The sequence below is a fragment of the Thamnophis elegans genome, chromosome 16 (assembly GCF_009769535.1).
Source record: "Thamnophis elegans isolate rThaEle1 chromosome 16, rThaEle1.pri, whole genome shotgun sequence".
Classification (NCBI taxonomy): domain Eukaryota; kingdom Metazoa; phylum Chordata; class Lepidosauria; order Squamata; family Colubridae; genus Thamnophis; species Thamnophis elegans.
This window is the reverse complement of record NC_045556.1, coordinates 37,432,512-37,454,410: the sequence shown is the minus strand read 5'-3', so window position 1 is coordinate 37,454,410 and position 21,899 is coordinate 37,432,512. Positions and strand designations below refer to the sequence as shown.

The 21,899-nt window shown below is 57.8% G+C and overlaps 3 protein-coding genes across 8 annotated transcripts in view; 2 read left to right on the top strand and 1 right to left on the bottom strand.

The window, feature by feature from the left end:
* Positions 1-4,477: 4,477 nt before the first annotated feature.
* Positions 4,478-12,499, top strand: LOC116518904. Of its 3 annotated transcripts, XM_032232439.1 has the most exons (14): positions 4,478-5,000; positions 5,323-5,480; positions 5,713-5,794; positions 6,350-6,568; positions 7,135-7,275; positions 7,411-8,112; positions 8,464-8,582; positions 8,845-9,005; positions 9,332-9,444; positions 9,725-9,849; positions 10,277-10,492; positions 11,159-11,263; positions 11,903-11,992; positions 12,332-12,499. In XM_032232439.1, the coding sequence occupies exons 6-14, from the start codon at positions 8,015-8,017 to the stop codon at positions 12,481-12,483; spliced, it is 1,179 nt and encodes a 392-aa protein (XP_032088330.1). In that variant the 5' UTR covers positions 4,478-5,000; positions 5,323-5,480; positions 5,713-5,794; positions 6,350-6,568; positions 7,135-7,275; positions 7,411-8,014; the 3' UTR covers positions 12,484-12,499. The 3 variants fall into 3 exon arrangements, with proteins under 3 accessions (XP_032088330.1, XP_032088329.1, XP_032088331.1); XM_032232440.1 differs by lacking the exons at positions 4,478-5,000; positions 5,323-5,480; positions 5,713-5,794; positions 6,350-6,568; positions 7,135-7,275 and having other exon boundaries at positions 7,352-8,112; XM_032232438.1 differs by lacking the exons at positions 8,464-8,582; positions 8,845-9,005; positions 9,332-9,444; ... (3 more) ...; positions 11,903-11,992; positions 12,332-12,499 and having other exon boundaries at positions 7,411-8,007.
* A 1,087-nt stretch (positions 12,500-13,586) lies between these two features.
* LRRC26 (leucine rich repeat containing 26) lies at positions 13,587-17,204 on the top strand. The gene is made up of 2 exons (XM_032232442.1): positions 13,587-14,322; positions 15,289-17,204. The coding sequence occupies exons 1-2, from the start codon at positions 13,608-13,610 to the stop codon at positions 15,546-15,548; spliced, it is 975 nt and encodes a 324-aa protein (XP_032088333.1). The 5' UTR covers positions 13,587-13,607; the 3' UTR covers positions 15,549-17,204.
* Positions 17,205-17,415: 211 nt separating this feature from the next.
* GRIN1 (glutamate ionotropic receptor NMDA type subunit 1) overlaps positions 17,416-21,899 on the bottom strand; it is a 35,651-nt gene continuing 31,167 nt past the window's right edge. For all 4 annotated transcript variants that reach the window (XM_032233060.1, XM_032233062.1, XM_032233061.1 and 1 more), the window contains one exon: positions 17,416-19,534. In XM_032233060.1, the coding sequence (XP_032088951.1) occupies positions 19,466-19,534 (69 nt within the window). In that variant the 3' untranslated portion in view covers positions 17,416-19,465. The remainder of the gene's footprint in view (positions 19,535-21,899) is intronic.

Genomic DNA, 21,899 nt, shown 5'->3' with positions numbered 1-21,899 from the left:
GGAATGAGCAGCGCCAGGGGGCCACGGAGGGCATCAAGCCTTTTCCCGGGGCCTACTCTGGCTCTTCTTGCAGAGCCCTGCTGTTCAACGGCACCCGAGGCCTCCTTTTGGATGGGTCCTGGCATCATCTGGCTGTCTCGGTCACCAACGCTCCCGGCGTCGCTCCCTTCAAGGTCTTTGTGGATGGAGAGCCCTGGCAGCCGGACCTGTCTGAAAGCAGTGGCTTCCTGTGGAAGGGGCTGTCCCTGGGAGGGAGACTGAGCCTAGGGCAGCTGGAAGGTGGCCACGGGGGTGAGTCCCGGCTGAGTCCCTTGGGAGATGATTTGCACCGTGGCAGGTCTGGTGCCAGGAGTGACGGCCGTTACCATCTCCAGGGCCCTCCTCCCCTTCTTTTCCTCTGTAAGTCCTGTATCTAAGCAAGAGAAGCATCCTGCCTACTGCCACTCATTTCTCTGCATGTGTGTGTGTGTGGGGGGGGATAAGGCAGGGGTCTTGCTGACCAGGGCCACCTTGCAGGGCCCAGCTTCTACGTGGGCGACCTGAGTGAGGTGAACCTGTGGGACCGAGCTCTCTCTGAGTCCTCAGTGAAGCAACTGGCAGCCTTGAGAAACAGGTGGAAATTCCCCGGGAACGTGGTCAGCTGGAGCCAGCTGGTTGCAAAGAAGCCTCCAGGTGTGCAGTTCAGCCCTCCCAGTGAAGAGCCAGGTAAAGTGCCAGGCGGGGGGGGGCGGGGGAATTGATGGGTTGGGTGGACACCAAATGTGGCTTCCCTGATGGGGGAGTTCCTGTCGGGGCATCGGGACGGGCCGTGTTAGGGTGGGCAATGCAGCTGCCGATCTGTGGATGCCCCATTCACCTCGCACCTCCCAGTTGGCCTTTGCATTCCCACCTCCTGGTTGGTGGTTGAGTTGCAGCCTCTCCCCACAAGAGAAATTAGGGATCCCTTCCCCACGGCTGGGGTCACTGTCCTTCCTGGCTTCTTCCTTTTCTGACTTTGCCTCCAGCTTCCCAAAGCCCAGTTGGGCCCATGATCCAGCCGGATTCCTAGGTCTGGGGAGGAGCCCCCCAAGGTGATTCAGACAGCAGGAATTTCTTCCTCACTCAAAAACACTCCTCCTCTTCTTCTTTTTCCTCCTCCTCCGCCTCCTCTTCCTCCTCCTCCGCCTCCTCTTCCCCCTCCTCTTCTTCTTCCTCCTCCTCCTCCGCCTCATCTTCCTCCTCCTCCGCCTCCTCTTCCCCCTCCCTCTTCCTCTCCCTCTCTCCTCTTCCCCCTCCACCTCTTCTCCTCCTCCTCCTCTCCTCCTCCCCCCTCCTCCTCCTCTCCTCCTCCTCTTCCTCCTCCTCCCCCCTCCTCTTCTCTTCCTCCTCCTCCTCCGCCTCATCTTCCTCCTCCTCCGCCTCCTCTTCCCCCTCCTCCTCTTCCTCCTCCTCCTCCACCTCTTCCCCCTCCACCACTTCCCCTCCTCCTCCTCCTCCTCCTCTTCCACCTCCTCCTTCTCTTCCTCTTCCTCCTCCTCTTCTTCTCCTCCTCCTCCTCCCCCTCCACCTCCTCCAGGGCTCCCAGAGACAAGGGTTAGGTTCACTCCTGTGCTTTGGAAATCAATGGTGAACCAGAGTCTTTTGCTTCTCCTCCCCTCCCCCCCCCCCCAGCTCGTCCTTTTGTGTGGTTTGGCCGCCTCCGGATCAGAGGGAAGGTTCTCTGCACAGACCCAGAGCGGTCCATCGTCCACCTCCAGCCCCTGACTGGCCCCTGTGCCCCACGGGCTCTCTGGGGATTGCAGCCGAACGGCCGACTCCGCAACATTGCAGACCCTCCTGCCTGCCTCCTGGTCAGCCGTGACTTCTTTGCATTTTCTGTATTTGGCTCCTTTGTCAACCCCGCGTCAGTCTGGAGACGGTCCTTTGGCGAGGGTGGGGGCGTAGAGCCGAGGTGCCGCAGTGGTTAAATGCAGCACTGCAGGCTACTTCAGCTGACTGCAGTTCTGCAGTTCAGCTGTTCAAATCTCACCGGCTCAGGGTTGACTCAGCCTTCCATCCTTCCGAGGTGGGTAAAATGAGGACCCGGATTGTTGTTGGGGTCGATATGCTGACTCTGTAAACCGCTTAGAGAGGGCTGAAAGCCCTATGAAGCGGTATATGTCTAACTGCTATTGCTATTCCCGGGTCCTTCAGAAAAGCCCTGCTTGGTTTAAGGAGCCCAACGTGCCCAAAGTAATTTAGAAGCCATTTCAAAGTTCTAGCCAGGTGAGACACTCTTGGTCCACTCTGTGCAGGTGCCCTCGGGGGGCTCCTCAGTCCTGAGCAGCTGCGACTGCTCCCCTGACCCTCGGAGCAGCTTCCGCCTCTTGCAGGATATGCGCCTGCAGAATCTGCACTCTGGGCTCTGCTTGTTCCAAGAAGCCGCAAATGCCACCCTCTTCCTGGGGGAATGCACTCCTCGGGCCTTGTCCTTTTTCCTGGACCGGGGTATGTCCTCCCTCGTTCCCCCATGTTCTCTGTCCTCCCTCTGCCTCTGTTGGTGCTGCAAAAAGTCCTCTGGGGAAGGGAAGGATCCGGGATGGATTGGATGGATCTCTGGCCATCTGCCTCACCCCCCTCCACCCCACCCCCCAAGCACTGCCAGCATGGGGACACCTTGCTTAGGAGGCCACTGGCCCTTCACCTCCCTCTGAGGCAGGGGGAAGCCAGCTGTGTCCTCAGGCCACCCTCCGCCTGCTCTTTCCTCCCCAGAGGTGCACTGCCCCCCTTCCAGGGGCTGGAGACCTCGCGATGACCAGTGCCTCTTCTTCGTGCTGGACGCGGCTCTCGAGTGGAGCCAGGCGCAGAGGTTCTGCCAGCGCTTCCACGAGGGCAGCCTGCTCTCTCTGAACGGCCCGCAGGATCTGGTGAGCCGTTGAGCTTTGGGCCAGGAGTTTCCGGCAGGGCCGTCTGGAGCGGCAAGGCCCAGCCACTCGGCCTCGTGCAGGGAAGATCCCAGCACAGCCAGGGGACGAGCGGCTTGCCCTCTCTGGGGCCGGCCTGCTGCAGAGTGGTGGCCAGGGATTTTGGTGGGTGGCGAGGGGCAATGGGCAGTTCTTGGAATCCCACCCGCGGGATGCACCACCCAGTGGTGGGTTCCAGATCTCATCGCAACCGGTATGCTGCAATGGGGGCATCCATCCAACGCCTGCGACGCTCCACCTGCTCGGCGGAGTATCGCGCAGGCGCCGTAAGCTCCGTCCGTGTACACAAATGGCCACTTTGGGTCAAATACTGGTGGGGGCGGGTGGCTGGGCCCTCGGAAGCACTGTACCAGAACGGTACCTGGTGCTCCCAGCAGGCACAGCTACGCCCGTACCGGGGCGTACCGGCCATAACCCTCCACTGGCGCCGCCCCTGTGTGTGCATTGCAGATGTGGCTGCAGGGGCAACTTCCAGGGAGCCTCTGGACAGGGTTGCACAGCAGCGGCAGAGACCTGTGGAGCTGGCTGGATGGGACCCTGTTCAACCAAGGGCTGAGGCGGTAAGAGGCCTCCCCTCCGCTCTGGGTTGATCTACTCTGCCCAGGAAAATGGCCATGGCTAAACTCCATCCAAGCCAAGCAGGTTGGCATGTGGAGCCCCTGGGATCTCCGGGGCCAAACGGCTTGTGGAGCCAGCTGGTTGTTTCCGCATCTTCTCCTCTTTTCTCTAATTCTTTCCCACGTAGCTTCATGTTCTCTCTGGAGCCTTCCAGCATGGCGGTCTGCATGCTTGTTCTGACCTCTGGCTTCCTGAAGGCCGAGCCATGCCGCAGGCCCCACCGGTGGGTCTGCCAGGCTCCCCGCCGCAGCGGTAAGAGCTGGTGGGGAAGAGCACGACTCCTTGCTCCCCCCTCCCGTCCCACAGCTCTGCTGTCTGGCAAACAACTTTCCCACCCAAAGGATACTTAAGGGGAGCCCACCCCCTTGTGGCAAGACGAAAGCTGCAGAGAGTTGTGTTTTGTGGCTGATGGTAGCCAGGTAGAGAAAAAAGGAAGAAGGGAACAGGCGTGTCTAAACGTGGCCAGGAAGGAGACAGAGCTACACGGAACAGGAGGTTGATTTCCCCCCTCTGGCCGTGCTCTAAAGGTGGCCTAAACAAAGCCTCAGCCTTTGGTGGTGGACAATGCCTTCTGGTCAGCGGCTGCATTGCCCGAATCCCCCTCCCTTTCTTGCCTCCCTTCCTCCGATTGCTGCACTTTTTTTTTAATTGAAAATTTTTGAAAAAAAAAAAAACTTTTACAAATGTTTACCTTCCTCCCCCTACCCTTCCCACCCAACCTCCCCCAACCTCCCCCCCCCCCGACTTCCCAGAACCAATACAGGGTATAAATCTTTAACAAAGATGTTCTAAAATAAACTTTAAAAAAGTTAGTATCATCTTTCATTTGCGCTTTAACTCCTCTTTTGCTAGGCTAATTCTAAACAGATTATATCATTCCTTGTTTCTTCAGTCATAAACTATCTGGAATTTCTTGCTGCACTTTTAAGTTTTTGCATTTCCTAAGCAAGCCAGCCGAAGCAGCCCTGGCCTCTTGCCCAAAGGAAAACCTTGCGGGGAGGGGGTGGGGGGCTGAGGCTGTGAAAAGAGCAGGAGGGATGTCCCCTGCGAGAGATGAGGCCTGCCTGCCTTTCCCCCCACCGCCTCTTCCATCTCTTCCAGATTCGTACATGACCTTCCCTGGGAAATCCTTCGTGGGTGCTAAGGTGGCGGATCTGAGCTTCCGTTCACTGCAGACCGCCAAGCAGCAGTGCAGCGTGTTGGGCGAGGGCTGTGACGTCGTGGTCAGCACCGCGGCAGGCCACCACCTTATGGTGGGCAGACGCTTTGTCACCCCGGAGGGTCCTGGAGCAGTGGCAACCGTGCACGTCAAAACGAGGTGCTCTCCTGGCTACTCTGGGCAGGACTGCCAATTGATGTGTCCTCAATGCCACCCCAGCTTGAGCTGCAACCCACTGACGGGCCTCTGCGACGGCTTCCTCTATTATCGAGAGGCTCCCGGTAGGAGAACCGGGAGGGGGGGGGGGCTTCCCCTTGGATTGGGCAGTCCAGCCAATGGCCCCCTCTGGCTCCAAGTTTGCCCCTCCCACCGCTGAGGCTTGGGAACCGGGCTCTGGCAAAGTATTGGGCTAGTCTCGCTTCCTCTATTATCGAGAGCCTCTTCCTGGAGCCCAGAAGGACAGGCGAGGGATCCTGGGGAAGGGGAAGAGCTTGGGGTGCGAAGGGCGGGGTCTTCCAGACAGAAAGGGTGTGTCCGCCTCAGCTTCTTTGCCCCAGCTCCCCTAAACTATCTCGTCCGTCAAGATGAACCCTCTTCTCACAGCCCTCGTTGCCTCACTGAAGTGCCTCCCGCTGGAGGTCTGGATATTTGAGCAAGGAAGCTGCTGGTCTCGCGAGCGTTACAGGAGTCAGGCAGAAGCCAAGGCCGTGTGCCAGAGGTACCTGGGCAGCACGGTGAGGAAGGTGCCACCCCTGAGCAAGGTGAGGGGCACGGTGGCCCTCCTTCACCCACGGCGGCGTCTCCCCACCATGAGGTGGTGCCCTGCCTTGGAGTCGTCCCCTCCTCTCTGGCGCGCCAAACCCTTCCTGCGAATGGCGACACTACGGGTGCTCCATCCGGAGAGTTTTTGCCAGGAGGGCTTGGATACCTGGAGCCTTTAGAAGCTGCCATGCATAGTCCTTCTGGCCCTGACCCTCTCCCTGCCCCTCTCAGGTCCCAGATGGCCTCTCTGTGGATGGGAGAGGAGGCTTCCAGCAGCCGGGGGTCTCACTCTGGGCTTGCCAGCGAGGTGAAGGTATGGCTTTGCCCCACACAAACCGAGCCAAGGGGGAGAGAAGGGGAGAAGGACACTGGTTTTCACCCACAAATGCTTTGCTCCAAAATCACCAAGAGGCGACCTGCTTCCTCTGAGCTTTGGCAAGGAGAGAACCTGCCACATGTCCCAGTTATATCCGAGCCTCTTTGGAAATTTTTATTCAGGAAAGCCTGAGATGAATTCGGACCCAGCAGGCCATAGAGCCTACGGCTTCTGCCCATGGCAGAGACTAACCGGATGCCCCAGTGGGAGCCCTCGGCCAAGGCAGGAAGCTGTCTGTGCTCTCTCCAAGGGGCTGATAATTAATCAGGCCAAAGAGAGCCAATGGGCTTCGGCTTCTTCTACCCTCCCTCCTCGCTGTTACTTCACACCCGGCTGTTATTGATGATTGGGGGGGGGGGGGGGGAGACCTTGGAGATGTGGCTAAGCCCTGCAAGTGCTGGAGCTCATCCTGTGGTGCAGAGGCTGCGTCCAAAGCAAAGGGCTGTGAGGTTTCTTCCAGCTGTCCACGCCGTCCGCCTTCACCCCCTGCAGATGTGAAGCTGCCTTCGTTCAGGGAGAAGCTGCTCGTCTCCCTCCAGGAGGCTGCTCCCGAGCAGAGGCATGCCTCCTGGCAGGAAGCGGAAGACGCCTGCTACCTGCAGAAGGAACGCTGCACGGGGCTCCTGAGCCTGAAAGGAGCTCATTATACAGTGGCCGGGACGGTGCTGGTGGACAGCCCGGGCTCAGGGGCTCTGCTGTCCTTGAAGGCAGGTCAGTGCCTTCTGTCTTGAGGGGCAGGGCGAGGGGCTTCCCTCCTTCAGCACTTCAGGGTTGCCTGGGGCTTTCCGGCCTCCTGGACTCACCTCCTGTGCCGCGGAGAAGAGCCTGGCGGGCCGTGTCTCTCCTGTCTCTGGATTCCACCTTCTCCGTCGAGACGCCCTCTGGAAGCCCACAGGCAGGACCCAGAAGCCAGAAATGGACCTCCTGGTTCTTTCCTCTCAGCTTGAGGCCCTCAGGGGGAACCTGAACACGGCTCCCTCTGACAACGTGATTCATAAAAAGCAGCAAAGGCTTCATTGGGCCACCTAACGCACACAGCCAGGCGGGGAGGTGTCTCTGAAGGCCGCTATGACTGCCCTGGAAGGGTGTCCTTTTCTAGAGCAAGGACCCTCCCCGTTCAACCTTCCTTTGGCAGGTTTTTGTGTGTCAATTGGAGTGCCTGAGAATCCACAGGAGGAATCCTAGTTCTCCATGGGCAGCCAGGGTGGTAACAAGGGTGGCTCTTTGGCGGAAGAGAAGGGAAGGGACGGCCTTTCCAACGCCTTCTCTGCTTGCAGCTTGCTCCCCTGGGTTCTGGGGAAAGCTCTGCCAGAGGCACTCGTCCCCTTGCCTGAGCACGCACACCCACAACCCTCTGACCGGCCGGTGTGATGGCCGCCTGCGCTGTGTGCATCGCTTCAGCCCTTCCTGCCTGCATGGTAAAGTGCCCGGTTTCATTTGGTGGTTGCTCTCATTCAAAGGTCACAAACAGACACGTCCCTCGTGCCCCGGGTCTAAACATCGACTCGGGCACCGCGCAGCTAAACGATTAACACGGTGAATGTTTCTCTTAGGTCTGGTGCATTCCAGATGTCCCAGGGGCCCCGGCTGGTGGTTCTGGGGCGGACACTGCTACTACCTGGAGGAGCAGGGCAGCAAGAGCTGGCAGGAGGCCAAGGCTGCCTGCCAGGCCTATGGCGAAAACGTGACCCTCCTGGTCCTCAGCAGCACCAAGGAAAAGGCCAGACCTTTGGGGTGTCTCTTTAACAGGCGGGGGGGGAAGAGGGCGATGGGCAGGCAAGGCAAAACTCCCCTTGTGCCTAGCGGTGCTGAGCATCCTCACTCCAAGTGGCCTCCTCCTCCTTACACAGTTGTTGTTAATGCACCAAGAGATTTCAGCCCAAGTAAGCAGGGGAGGCATCAAGGCAAGCCGGGCAGGTTGCTTTTAACAAGAGGACAGTTGGCTGCCTTGACCCTTCGGAGCCAAGCTCAGGCCTGCTTTTCCTCCCCCTGGCGCACAGCCCCTGGTGCAGGCCGCCTGAGCTGCCGGCCTTCCCGTGGGGGCCCTGAGGGAAGAGCGTAGGTCCCTTCCTTGGCAAGACCGGCCTTCTTTCCCCGGGACGGCCGAAGGGTGGAGAGTGAGGGGTCCCTTGTCCCTCACAGGCCTGGGTGGCAGCCATGGTGAAGAGGGGCAGCTGGACAGGGCTGAGCGATGCCGACGGAGACGGCGTGTGGAGATGGGAAGGAGGCCGAGTGGATAGCCTCTCTCCGCCTTGGTGAGCACATTGGGGTAGGAAGCTGCCTTGGGAAACATCGGTCACCGTTTCGGCCAGTGGGGGTTTCTCCCTGGTGCTCTGCTTCCCACTCCAGATATTTTCTCTGGGCTCTTGGAGGCCGCCTCACCCCCCTTCCCGCCCCCCCCCCAGGACCCAATGCATCCAGTGGGTCTTTCCTTCCAGCTGCTGAAAAGCAGGGAGAGAAGCCACTATGGGGGGTCCCCACCTCCTCCAATGGGCTTGCCACTTCCTATTGGCTCCAACTCCCAGCCCCTGGAAGGGCACCTGCCCTCCCCTGGACTTTCCATGAGATGCTCAGCCGGGCGCAACTCTGCTTGCTTCCTCTCTCAGGCTCCCTGACGTGCCTCTTGGGAGCGGAGGCTGCTTGGAGATCCGTCCCGGGGGAGACCCAGATTTGGCCACCTCCCCGTGCTCCCACCTCAGGCCCTGGGTGTGTGAGGGGCTCTGGGGTGAGTGGCTCGCCAGGCCATGGTGGTGAGGTCGAGGCAGCCGGGGCACCTTTCAGCCCAGGCGGAGGGGTCCCAGCCCAGCTCCTCATCGGAACCGCCAGGGTGGGGACCTGGATCGGCTGCGTTTCCTTTGGGGGGGGAGGAGGAGGAGGAGGAGGAGAAGCATCAGTTGGTGCTTGGGAAATAAGAGCTGTGAGCTGAAACATGGCAGGACCCCCTCTAGGCACCCTGAGTCTTCACTTGTACCTCCTCTCTGGCTCAGCACCCCCGAGTTCCTGTCCAGTGGAGCCCGGATGGAGCTACTGGAATGGCAGCTGCTACCTCTGGGACCCTTTCTCCACTGGGGCCTGGCCAGAGGCCCAGGAGGCCTGCCGGAGGTTCCGAAGGACAGAGCTGCTGTACCTGGCCTCGCTTCCGGAGATGGTACCGCTGCGGTTCTAAGCCTCCTTCCCCTGCCAAGCACACCGGGGTCTCCTGCTGTGACCCTGCTGTGCAAGGGGCCGGCAAGCAGGGACCGTCTCCCTCTCCCTGGGCAGCCACAGCCTCTGGCCCTCTGGCGCTTCCTTTCCCCCCTATGAGCCAGCCAGGAAGGGGCACCTCAGGTTCCCACCAGGGAGACTCTGGTTCAGTTCGTTTTGGGCCAGGGGCTTCTGGGCGGGACGGTGGTTGGGTGGGGGTGGGGAGGAGCGGAGGGAACAGCTTTTTCTCCTGGAGGACCTGGAGACCGGATCCCTTTTCCTTCCATCCAGGACTGGGTGCGTTCCCACTTCCCAGGCACTTTCTGGACAGGCTTGAATGACCGGAAGGAGGAGTCGGTCTTTCGCTGGTCAGCCCTGGAGCCCCTCAGCAAGCAAGTGGCTCAGTAAGTGGCCCTGGGGCCCGTCTGCTTGGGGCCACCTCCTTCCTTAAAGCCAGGAGTGTCCTGCAGTTGGACAAAGAGCTCCAGCCTCAGGTAGCCCCTGGGGCTTAGTGAGAGGGACCCCGCCCAGCCCCTCCTCCCCGTCTGCTGGGGGAAGCCTCCCCATCACCCCACTGCTGCCCCCAAGGGCCCTCCTTCCACACGTAGCCAGCTTGTGCTCCCTCCATCAGGGGGGAGGCATTACAGGCTGGCTGTGATCCTTTCGCTCGTCTGCACGGGACAGGCACTTGCGAGACGATGTGGCCAACGGGGGGCGGAAGGACTGTGTGTGGTTCAACTCGGCAACTGGACTTCTGGGTGATGCCAGCTGTGGAGAAGCCAGGCCTTTCCTGTGCAAGTGCCCTGAAGGTGAGTGGGTTGGATGTGGAAAGTCCTATCCTTTTCCCTCACGGGGTGGGTGGGTGGGACAGGAGGCTTGCCTTCCTCTGCTCGCCTTCTGCTCCCCATCTCGGCTTTCCCGCATTCACACAGTTTGGGGAGCAATGGCAGGTCTGCTTGTCATGAACCAGAGAGGCCGTCCTGGGGGGGCTCCAAAGTGGGCCCTTTCCAGGGTCCCTTTGGCCGGCTGGGCTGCTGCTGTGAAACCTTCCCAAACTTCAGAACCTCTGCTAAGCTTCTGTCTTTGCATTGCGAGCCTCTTCCGCTCTTTCTTCTGGACTTTGGAAAAGCAGCTTTATAGCTTTTTTTATTTCTATGGGTGGGCAAGTGTTTTTTCCGTGAGCCACGAGTCGGCTGATCCCATCTCCTCCTGGCGTTCCCTCCCTTTCCTTCCCAGCCACAGAGTGGTTTGACCGGTGGACGGGCTACGGTGTGGCGGGAGAGCCATCCCTGCTCTACCCCTTGGCAGAAACCCTGGAGGGGGCCAAGCGGGAGTGCCTGCTGGAACGCCCCGCGTGCGTGGCCGTCCTAGAGACGAGGACCGGCTTCTACCTGCTCAGCAGCAAGAACGAGGCCGGCCCCAAAGCAGACTCAGTGCTTCACGTGTGGACCAGTAAGTGTCCGATGGGGGGCCAGCAGAGGGAGGGGCTCCCTCAAAGAGGAACCTCTGTGTGCAAAGGCACAGTGGCGCCTCTCTCCGTGGGGAAACGAGGCATCCCGTTTATGAGCTGCTCTCTGAGGTGAGAGTTGAATGTGTCGCCCAAGATCAGCCTTTCATCCCCAGGCCCCACAATTCACTCTGATGCTGTACGTGCTGAGGGGGTGGGGGGCACATGGACGGATTTGCCATCTGATGGGGGGACAACCTACCCCAGGAGGCCCCAGAACTTTGGCTAAGGGGGATTCTTAGTCTCTGAGGGCCAGCAGAAGACGCACTGGTGTTTAAGCAAGTTGTCATATTCCCTGGTGTGCTAATATTGACATTAACAGCTCCCCCAAGTGAGTCTGGCGCATCAGACGCCTAGCAAAGGCCTAAGAGCCCTTTCAAAAAAATGGTGGTACGACCTCCTTGTCCTCCCTCTGCCGTTTGGCAGTTCTCCTCTGGCCCTCAGCTTCAGGAGTTTCCGACTGCTTGAGACTCATCTGAAAAGAAAAATGATGGATTTCATCTGGAGTTGGGCTCCGAAGTTGCCGCCGTACCATCCCCGTGTTTCCCAGAAATGGGGCTGGGGGTCTCAGTGCCCTCGCCCGTCATGCCTATGGCTCTGCTTCCTTTCAGTTTGCGCGGAAGGGTTTAGCGGCCTGGCCTGCCGCAAGACCTCAGCAAGCGCGGCTCGCCCAGCCTGCGACTGCAGTGGCACGTTGGAGACCACAGCGGAGAAAGGTGAGGGTCCAAGGAGGGGGGGGACGGAGCTCCTCAGACGCCCTGTGAGCCTTCCAGTAGAGGCAGCTGCTCTAGGATTCTCTGCCCAGGAGGGTCTTCCTGTCTGTCTGGAAATCAGGCCGTGTTGTAAACATCGGTATTTATTTCGGAAAGGACTAAACGCTCCCCTCTTCTTCCCCCCCATCCATGGGTTGAAGGGCCGACTCTGTGTTCCTTGCCTAGTAGTGGGCAAGGGGCTTCTCCTGAGGAAGCAGAGGGAAAAGGGAATTGGCTCTTAGATGCCCCCAGCTCTGCCGTGTGATCTTTCCAGAACATATTTTCTTCCACCGAGTAAAAAATTACTCCTGTTGACTTGATATATCTAGGTCCCATCATCCAGAAAGATTTGTTTATTTTATTTCATTTATTTAGTTTATCAAATATGTACAACACAATAGGTATAAGTACACAGGAAATGAGTACCAATCAATGGGGACCGTAGGACAGGGAGGGTAGGAACACTAGATCTGGCTTATTTCCCTCAGTTTATCTGGAGAAAATAGAAGCTGCAGTTTCCAGATCTCTTTATCCTGCTTGAGTAGGAGGATAGCTGGGAATGGGCCCATCCCTAAAGGGGACATGTGGTACATCTTGCTGCAGTTTGTGGCGTCCCCGTACAGACCTGTGTGGAAGATTGCCAGCAAAGGACTCCTGGGACCAACTGCTCCTTCTGCATCCCTCTCTGCACTGGTATGTTAGCTCAGAGGCATGGGGGTATGCTCCACAGTTATGGGATCCACTCTGTTCCGGAGTTCCTTCAGCTAAAACACGTTGCACTGATGCTTCTCCTCAGTTGCCTGGGTCGGTTGGCATCCGGGCATCTCGCCAGCCGGGCTCAATGGGCTTCGTCTGGGCCAAACTGGTCACCGTCTCGCTTGGTGCCTCCCTCTGGAAGCAGCTGCCATGGCTCTTCGGGGGGCCCTTTTGCCTCCTGGGAAGGGCTGCAGCCCCAGGACAGAGTTTGCAACCAGGGTAGGATTCCCCCCCATCTGTCATTCGCCAGGATCTTTGCGTCTTTCCCCCATGCAGAGGCGAGCCTGAGCTTCCTGGGCCCCGAAGAGTTTGCTCTCGTCACCATGGTCCAGTTCCAGGCGTCCCATTCCCTCAATCTCACGGCAGAGGACGAAAGGGACCGGAGGGTCTCCTCCAAGGTCATATATGACGACACCAAGATCCCCTGAGGGAAAAGGGGAGAAGAGGCCAATAAAGGCTCTGCAGGTGCTGAGGACCCTCCTGTGTCTGTGGTCCTTCTGTTCGGAGAGACTCTCGCCCAAGAGGCAGGGGTCCCTTTGTCGAGCGTGGGAGGGTCTCTGCGGAAGGGGGGCAAGGAGTTCTGTAGTTTCCAAAAGGGGTTTTTTCATGTGGGCTGGGGATTCTCTGCCAACTGTCCCATGGAATTTTGTCTTTTCCTTTGTTTTCACTAATGAGACAAATACCTTAATGAGGTGAGTGCATGGCTATTCTCAGCCTCCTCCGAAAAGGGAAGCGGGGTGGGGGGGATAAGATTGACAACTGGGCCAGCATTGGGATCCACTCAGCTGCCCACCTGGGAGAGGGAAGAGAGGCTGCCAGGTCTCCTATGCTTCTCCCTGGGAGGAGGATCTATTTTCAGAGGGCACCTTGCCAGAGCACCCTTATCCTTAGGCAATGGGAGAAATTTCCCAGGGGTGGCTGCTTGATGGCTTCCCTTGCTGGGAAAAGCTGCCTTGTAGGACAGAACCCGGCCCTCCACCCGCTTCTAACAATGGCTTCCTTGTTAGATGTCACCAATAATCCCCAGTTGTGTCACCCTGGTTGCTGCAGAGAGATTTCCCCCCCAGGCCAACCCCAGCGCCTCTCGCTAGCCCCCTCTCAGAATGGCCGACCCCATGAGCTTGTGGCCCTTTGGGTGAGGAGCTCTTCTTGAGTTCAGCCTCTTCCAGCTGGCAGATTTTGCCTCTCAGAGATGCTCCTTGGCGGGAGACGGAGAAGCAGAAACCTGCCGGTAAGTCACTCTCTTGGCACATACAAAGACCGTCTGTGTACAGAAGGTAGACGGACTAGGAGGGGCCGGCATCAGGTGATTCCTTAGGCCCAGGACGGCTGGGCCCAGGAGGAAGTGGCTGCTTTGCCCCTTGGCACGGCTGCCTGTCAAAATATTTGCTAAGGAAGTGCCGAAGCTTGACTCAGAATTAACTACACACCCGAGAAGTTGTGCTCTTAAGTTGCTCCAAACAGAGGAAGCTGTTGAGCGAGGAAGCTCGGCCGCAGACCCTCGCCGGTTCCTGAGCCTCCCATTGCACGAAGCGGTGGAGCTGAGGAACAAATGTGGATCCTCTTCCAGGGTGGGCCTGAGAGACCCATGGCTTCCGGCACCTGGCCCTGGGCTTTGCTTTTGCCAGCCACCCATCATCGCAGCTGCCCTGGTGGCCGAAGGCAAAGAGCCTTCATGGTCCTCGCCCTCTTCCTCTTCTTGCCACGCTTCCCTGCTTCCAGCTGTCCAGATGTTTGCAACTGCTCCTCGGGGAAGATAAACTGTGTGGACCGTAGGCTGCGTTTCGTGCCTCTCCAGTTGCCCACAAATGCCACCGCCCTCCTGCTGGACTACAACCGCATCGCCACCCTCAGGAACGGCACCTTTGCGGCCCAGAGAGTCTTGCGCCAGTTGTGCCTCGGCAACAATGTCCTGGCCAGCATTCACCGCCTGGCCCTGGTGGGCCTCCAGGAGCTGCAGGAGCTGGACCTCAGCGACAACTCCCTCAGCCTCCTGCACCCAGAGACTTTCCTCCCCGTGCCGACCCTGCGGAGGCTGAAACTGGAGAACAACAGGCTCCTGAGGCTGGATGCAGAACTCCCCGGGGCCCTCCCTCACCTCAAGGCCCTCTTCGTCCACGGCAACGCCTTGACCGCCCTCCCGGCTGGCTTCTTTGAAAGCCTGCCTGCCTTGTCCTACCTGACCCTGGAGGACAACCCATGGACCTGCTCCTGTGCCCTCTGGCCCCTCTTCCTGTGGCTGGGGAAGAACAGGGACAAAGTTCCAGGTAAGCAGCTGGTTCGCACTGCAGGGTAGAGCATCCACCTTCACTGTTCAGCTGAGCACATCAGAGGTGGTGGAGGAGACGTGGCCGTGTCCCGCTGCCCCTTGGCTGATATTTTCCATGCCAGGGCATTTGGGCTGTTACCCCAGAGATTGCTCTGGTCGGCTCTGCCGCCGGCCCTTCGTGGTGAAGTTGGCTTGAGTGGGTCCCGTCCTCCCCTTCCTGGCTTCTTACAGCATCTGCCCTTGTTTAGTGGGCAACATTAAGCAGCCTTCCCTGTGTCCCCCTTTCGCTTGCCACCTGCCCCACAGAACTTGAGGAAGGTAGTCAGCCACGGGAAGCTGTGGACTTATATAGACTTATATAACGCTTCATAGGGCTTTCAGCCCTCTCTAAGTGGTTTACAGAGTCAGCATATTTCCCCCAACAATCCGGGTCCTCATTTTACCCACCTCGGAAGGATGGAAGGCTGAGTCAACCCTGAACCAGTGAGATTTGAACAGCCGAACTGCAGAACTGCAGTCAGCTAAAGTAGCCTGCAGTGCTGCACTCTAACCACTGCGCCACCTCGGCTCGGACTTGTTGCTCTGGGGTTCCCCCCCCCCCCAGGTTACCAGGATTAAGACAGCATGCTCCACATTTTTTGCAAACAGTAGAAAAATTAAAAGAAGTTGGGAAATAGAAGAATATTCAGTTACTTCCCAGTTCTCGGCATTTTGACTCACCACTTCGGGGTCTCTCGGCTGAGTAGGACATAAAGGGATTTAGGCTGATTTCGAAGAGCATTTGCAAAAGAAACAGCTGTTACTTGGAACACATTTTAATTTCTGAAAAAAGCAGAGTTGATATCTGTTAGTGTGCCTTTTCGAAGAATCGCAATAATTTCAACCAAGTTCAGGTCTGTTTTGAACCCAGGGTGGAGGAATCCCCTATGACCACGACTGGCTCTCTGCTGCTTCTTTCTTCCAGAGGCGAATTCAGTGACCTGCAAACGCCGAGCGTCCCTCGTGCAGTATCCCGTCTCGACCCTTGGAAACGAATCCTTTGCACGCTGCCAGACACCCCGGATGAATCTCCCCAGCTACGCCTTCTTCCTCCTGATCGGCCCATCGACTTTCCTGGCCAGCATTTGTGTCGGCATCCTACTGGGCTCGCTGGCGGTGGCCCACCTGAAACTGACGAGGACGGGCTCGTGTGCTTGGCCACGGGCAGGCACTCGCCTGCGGTAAGCGGGTTTCGCTCCCAAACCATCATCCTTCGGCACTCTCTCCCCTGTCTCTGCCAGCGGAAGTGCAGCATTGTAGCTCTAGAAAACCCTTCTGTGTCAAATGCTTTGTGCATAAAACCCCAATTCCTCCCTCGGCCAGTGGGTGGATCCTTGATTTGAGCTTGTACCTACCTGTCCCTACGCGGGACCTTGGGGTAAGAGTGGTCCGTATTTGCCAAAGAGTTGGGGCCTGCGCCTCTTTTCCCACCGAGGTGGGCCTGAGGACCAGGCAGAGAGGCTGGAGCGCCCTTCCTATCGGACTCCTTTGTGTTCCCTGAAAAGAACACCACCCTCCTCCCATTTCTTGAAGCAAAGGAGCCCCTTCTGTTCCCCGCTTGGTGGCTTCCCAGGTCTTCCTCAGAAAGGGAGGTAAGATAAAACGGAGGCTGCCAATGCAAGGATGACCGTGGCATCTCAGTGCCCCTGGGCTCTGGGCTCAGCGTTTGTCAGCTTCCCAAGGCTGGCACAGCCAGAGGTCCCTGTTGCTCTTGATTTAGTGAGTGGCAGCCAGGAGGCAGGTGAGACGCAGCCTGTGCTGAGTACAGGGCCTGCGTTCAGCTTACGGCCCCTTTGAGAAATGCTGCCCAATGGGGAGAGCAGTGCTGGGCTCCTTGTCCTCAACCAGGAAACATCTCAATACCGAGGTGGGCTCCCCCCCAACACATCCATGATACACAGGCCCCCTTATTCTTCTTGGAAAGGAAAAGGCAAGAGGTGAGCCAGTCCTTGTCTGGGCTGCGGGGTGAGCCTGGGGGTGGGATGCACAGCTTCCAGGTCTAAGATGGAGCAGAGAGGCTGACCGTGTGAAGCCGAGCTTGTCAAGGGAACTGGAGGGGCATCTGGGCCTCCCCTCCTTCCTGGAGCTTGGCCCGACAGGTTCTGACTGCCCTGGAGGGACGGCACAGCTGGGCATTGGCCTGCCAACCTTCGGAGTGGCTCGGGAAGCAGCTCACTTTCCAGCCGGACAGTCGGAAAACATCTCCCTGTGGATGGGGCTGCATGGCAGATGTTGTGTCTCCTGAAGGCCAAAAAATGGTGCTTATCAGAAACAACAGCCAGGCCGATGTCTTGGGATCAGCCTTTCCAGCCATGATACAGGTGCTCAAATCCAATGCCTGAGTCACGTGACCTGGGAGATCCAATCCCATCTTCTTGCTTTGTCTCACCATCATTTCTTCAGGTGCGAAGAATTATTGGCAGCCCCTTTTCTGTATCATTTCCTTCCTTCCTTCCTTCCTTCCTTCCTTCCTTCCTTCCTTCCTTCCTTCCTTCCTTCCTTCCTTCCTTCCTTCCTTCTCCAAGCAACCCTTCTGCTTGCTGCTGGGCCTTCAGGGTGGTATCTCCTCCAGCCTCTGCAGGTGACTTCCAGCTCCACCCCAGATGGCATCTTTCCCTTCCAGCTACTGCAACTTTTGAGGTATTTTCAGTACTTGTTTTTGATGACCCATCCCAGAATTCAAGAGTTGCCGTGGCCGGGCAGCTGACATCTAAAGCCGGGCTGCATCTGGGGAATTGGGAGCACATCTACCAGCCAGTCTTCCTTGTCTTTCTCTTTGCGGAACTTTTATTTAAGTTCAGAATGAGGAAGGGAAATATAGGCTGCTGCCTCTTACTTTTCCTCTCCGCTGTTAATTTAAATAAAGAAGTGTCCTTGCAAAATGTCTATGGAGGTTCTCAGCCATCCAGGTTCTTGGTTATCCCGAAGGAGAGGTAAGTGGACCTTTAAAAGGAAGCTTCAAAGAAAAAAAAACAGAAAGCCCAGTTGCCTCTTAAAAAATCACCTTACACACGCACACACATACACACACAGGCAAGAAGAATGTGTCATTTCAAAGTAATGGATTTAAATTCACTGTTACAAAAAACCCATAGCAGAACTATACACAAGTATTGATAACTCTTAATTGTTGAACCCGGCTTCTTCAGCGGCACCTGTCCAAGGTCGTACGCTTCATTTCCAAACGCCCGGTTAGAGTTACAGTCCCATCTCTGCTTACCTAGGAGAAGGTCCCAGGGAATACAATGGGGCCTACTTCTGAGTAAGCGTGTACAGAATGCGTGTGTGTGTGTGGGGGGGGTGGTACACGGGCCAGCTTGGGAAATTGGGATCTAGGTGGAAGGGTACATCGGGGGGGGGGGAGGGGGTGGTGGTTATGATCCAGTAGAAGGAGCAAGTGGTGGCCGTGGGTTGAGGTGTCTCCTCAAATTTGGTAGTTCTTGAGTGGCACCCTAAGTTGGCGCTACTTTGCTAACCATCTTGGGCATTTGCAACATGAACTGTGCGGAATCAGGTTTGCTGATTCCCAGAAGCAGCGTCAGAGCGACAGCCTGGCCTCGCTCGCTCAGAGCTGCCCGGGCCTCCGTGGCTGCCACTCCTGCCTACGGCCTGCCCTGGGCTCTGACCGTGCGGCATGGAGGGGAGCAAGATAAGGGTGCCTCTGCTTCTCGGCAGAGCAGGTCGTCTTTGGGCAAAGCGGGGTTGTCTTAACCTGGATTGAGATTCTTCACCCACGGTTGCAAAAACGGATTTGAGGTTTCAGTTTCAGGGTATTTGTATAGGGTTGCCTGAGTCAAACTCATAACCCTCCTAGAAGACAGGCCAGGGTTAGCGGGCAGAGAGCTGCTGGAGTCGTGGTAAGGCTGGTACTTTGGTCCTCCTGAGTGGGGGAATGAAAAACATGGTGAGGGTCAATCGGGGTCAGAGATGGAAGCTCTGGAACCAGCATCACTCTCAGCTGGAGAGCCAGGAGGCCAGGCTTCCTTCCCAGAAGGCAGTGGCACATGCTGGACTGCAGGACAATTGGTTGTGGGGTGGGGGGTTGTTCTGAGGCCAGGGGAGGAAAGAATCGGGACCCTCTCTGTCTAAAAGGCGAGCAGATCTTGGCAGGTGCCTGTTTGCCAGAGGAGGTTTGTTACAAATCTCAATGCACGTAGCCATAAACCACGAGAGAAGAGAGGGACGACCCCAAGGCTCCCCCTGATCCCAGCCCTGGAGAAGAGCCGAGGGGGTCAGCGCCGGCGTCCGTCCGGGGCAGAGGCTGGGAAGCATTTCTGCAGAGGAAGAGCAGAGCTGGAGATTTGGATCGACAGCCAGCAAAGAGTCGCGGAGAAGTTGGGGGCTTCCCGTCCTACCGGAAATGTCGCTTTACCAGGTGGGAGGCATGGAAGCAGTTGGCTAAAACTCTGCTCCACAAATGAGCTAAGAAGTAGTCAAAACAGAGATAGAGAGAGATATATATATAGAGAGAGACGGGGAGATTCCCCCCCCACATCAGAGAAAACCTTAGGTGTCCTGAGGAAACACTGGAACCTTCACGGTAACAGCCCCAAAAAAGGCCACGGGGCTTCCTGGGTGGGAGGTGGTGGACCGACAGGCCTTTTTTTTTTTTTACAGAAGGCTATATATATATAAACAAAGGGCATCATGAGCCGTGGGGCTAGGGGCCTCTTCACGGCCCCCTGATGCAGTCTGGGAACAGTTGTGTGAAGTAAGGTGGGCTTAAACGGTTTTGTGCATGCATGGAATGACGGCGAGTCTCTTCCCCTCGGCAACAGACCCGGTCCGCTTCGCTGAATGGGCCGTCCATCCTCTCCTGGCCGGGGGTGTCTCTCAGAACTACCTTCTCCGCGTGTCCAGGAGGAGAAGTACATGGAGGCCACCCTCTAGGGGGGAAAAAAACGGAGGTGCTCCCAGGCCTCCTGGAGTCCAGTAGTTCATCCCAAGGCCACAAGGGAGGTTGGTCACCCTTGGAGAGAGCAGGGGGTCTATCGGGGGCCGGAGGGAAGGAAGCAATGCAGGCGCCGTGGGTGGATGTCAAAGGCTTCCCTTTGGTGTCTCCAGGAGGGCCCTCGGAGTCTCCATCGGTCCGTCCTGAGATCTCACACCACGGTGCTGACCGAGGGGTCAGAGAGATTGAGTTGCCCAGTGATGTCGGTGGGTTGGTACTGCTGCAAGAGACAAACAGACAGACAGACGGGCCAGATGTTAGGTGGGGGCGGGGTTGGCTGCAAGCAGCTGATGCAACTGAGACGCAGGTCCCCGGTGGGAGATTGCTGAGGGATGATGCACGGGCCGTCCCTGCCCCTCGCTTTGGGCCGCAGCCTGCGCGTGCCAAGTGCCAGCGGAAGCTCCCCTGCACAGGATGCCGCCCACGAGGGAAGCCTGGCCAGGGCGGGGCCCAAAGCCTCTCCCCACAGCCACCGGGAACTGGTGGCGCTTTCCTCTCCCTCTTAGTTTTAGCACCCCGGGACGTGGCTTCAGCGGCCAGGGAGTAAAGAACGAGGCAGCTCAGGGAGCTTGATTTATGGTCAGTTGGGAAGATAATTGCTAAGGGGGCGGGTGTAGAGACCCAGGCCTCCGAAAGGATCTCTGCTGCCCCTGCTGGAGGAGGGAGGGCCGGTGCCTAGGAAGTGCCCCTCGGAGGGAAACCTTTCGGGAAACACTAGCAGATCCCCACAATTTATTAGAGTCCAAAGCTACTTGCTTTGCCAATAGTGGCAAAAACAAACTTCAAATTGCCCCGGAGATTTTAAAAAGGGCTGTTGTAGCCACCCTTTAAAATAAAATGATTGGCACACACAAGTGGAATGAGGAGGGAATGCCCGGGGCCTCCTTTGCCACTCCCTTGCCTAGCGGCAGAGCTCCAATCGTTGGTGCTCCCCGAGCTGGACAGCTACTCTTCCCTCCGGGCCCTGCTTGCGCCTCCCCTGCCTGCCTTCCTGCCTGCCAGGACAGCAGAGACGTGCATCATCTCTCAGGGATCCCTGCCCGGGACAGGGTGGTAGGGTGGGTGGACGTGTTACATGACAGCCTCTGCGGCCCTCCGGTTCAACCGCCTGGAGAACAACTAATCCCCTCCTGGCACCTTCCAGCCATGACAGCCCTGGCGTTCCACCAACTTCCAGCCAGTCAGCGTCTCTTCTCTGTAGACAGGAGACGTTTCGGAGGATGCTCGTGCCGCCCCGCCTTCCCCTTCTGCCCCCCCACCCTTCCCATCCTCCTGGCGCCCTCCTCCCGGGGTCTGGGGCCTGCCCTTCACCCCTGCCTGGGCCCTCACGCTCCTTGCCCGTTACAGAAGACCCCCGCAATACAGGACGTGGGTACAGGACAAAAGTCAATCAACATTCAGGACAAGAGCCCACCCTGTGCTGAGCAGCTCCTGAAGCCGGGAGTCTCTACAGGGCTATCTGCACTGCAGCTCACGGATGCTGGGCGTGGTGACATCGCGGGGCTGTCTGTAGGGAGCAGGCGCATGAATGGCACATGGTCTTATTACAGAGGCATTGGCTGCAGTTCCAGAGTTAAAGGCAAAACCCAGCTGTGCAAAGAGCATCGACCCTCACCACGGTGCCCCACAGAATGCCGCCTTGCCCGCCCAACAACCTGCAGCGTTTGCCCTTCGAGGAGCCTGAGCAACCCGTAAGGAAGGTCCCTTCCCCTCATCGCGTGTCAGCCTGCCTGTCTTCTCCACCCAAGACTAAGAGGGAGGGAGGATTTTTTTCCCCTGCCTGACCTTCCATCGTCCCCAAATGCAGCCACATATCCGCCCACTTGGCTAGCTGCTGTGCCTGGTTCTTGAGGCAGAGGTTGCTTCCTGCCTGATGCTGATTTTGGCCCTAACAAAACAGGCTCAACGGATTAAATCCATCCTGGCCTCTGGTCCCTATCATGGCTGGAGAGAAAGAAACCTTGGGGGATTCGCGAGCACCAAAGAAATCCTGGCGGAGTCGATGTCCTCAGCATAATAGCCACTGGGAGGGCTCTGCCATCGGAAGTAGAGGGGGCCACGGGGTCTCACGGCTGGGAAAGCTCAGAGTGAATTTTGTGGCGTTTCCCCCCCACCCCCCAGCCCAGAACGGCCTCGTGGATCGGTGTGATCCGCTGACCCTGCGCTCTAGTAGGATGGGAAAGGGAGCCACTATTTGTGAAGGTTGGACCGGCGTAACCAACGACTATCGGCTCTTCCTTCTCCTTGCGAGGGTCCCCAGGCCATTCCCTCCAGGGAGCCTGGAAATGGAAAGGCCCTTTCATCCCATGGGACAAAATCCGGCTCTCCAAAGGTGGATCCACGGGTGGACTCCAGAAGGGAAGAACCGTTCCTTCCACAGAGGCTTCCTGCTTCCGACCCACCGATTGCTGGGGGCAGTCTCACCCAGAGGCTGGCGCTGGACGCAACTTGTCCTACCTTAAAAACATTTTAAACTGGGGATAGACTGGAATGGAACAGGAGGCTCAGCTGCAAAGGGTAAGGTTTCCCCACTTTTATTTCTTTCCTAGGAGCTTAAGAGGCCTGGCCAGCTTTGGCAAGGCGAG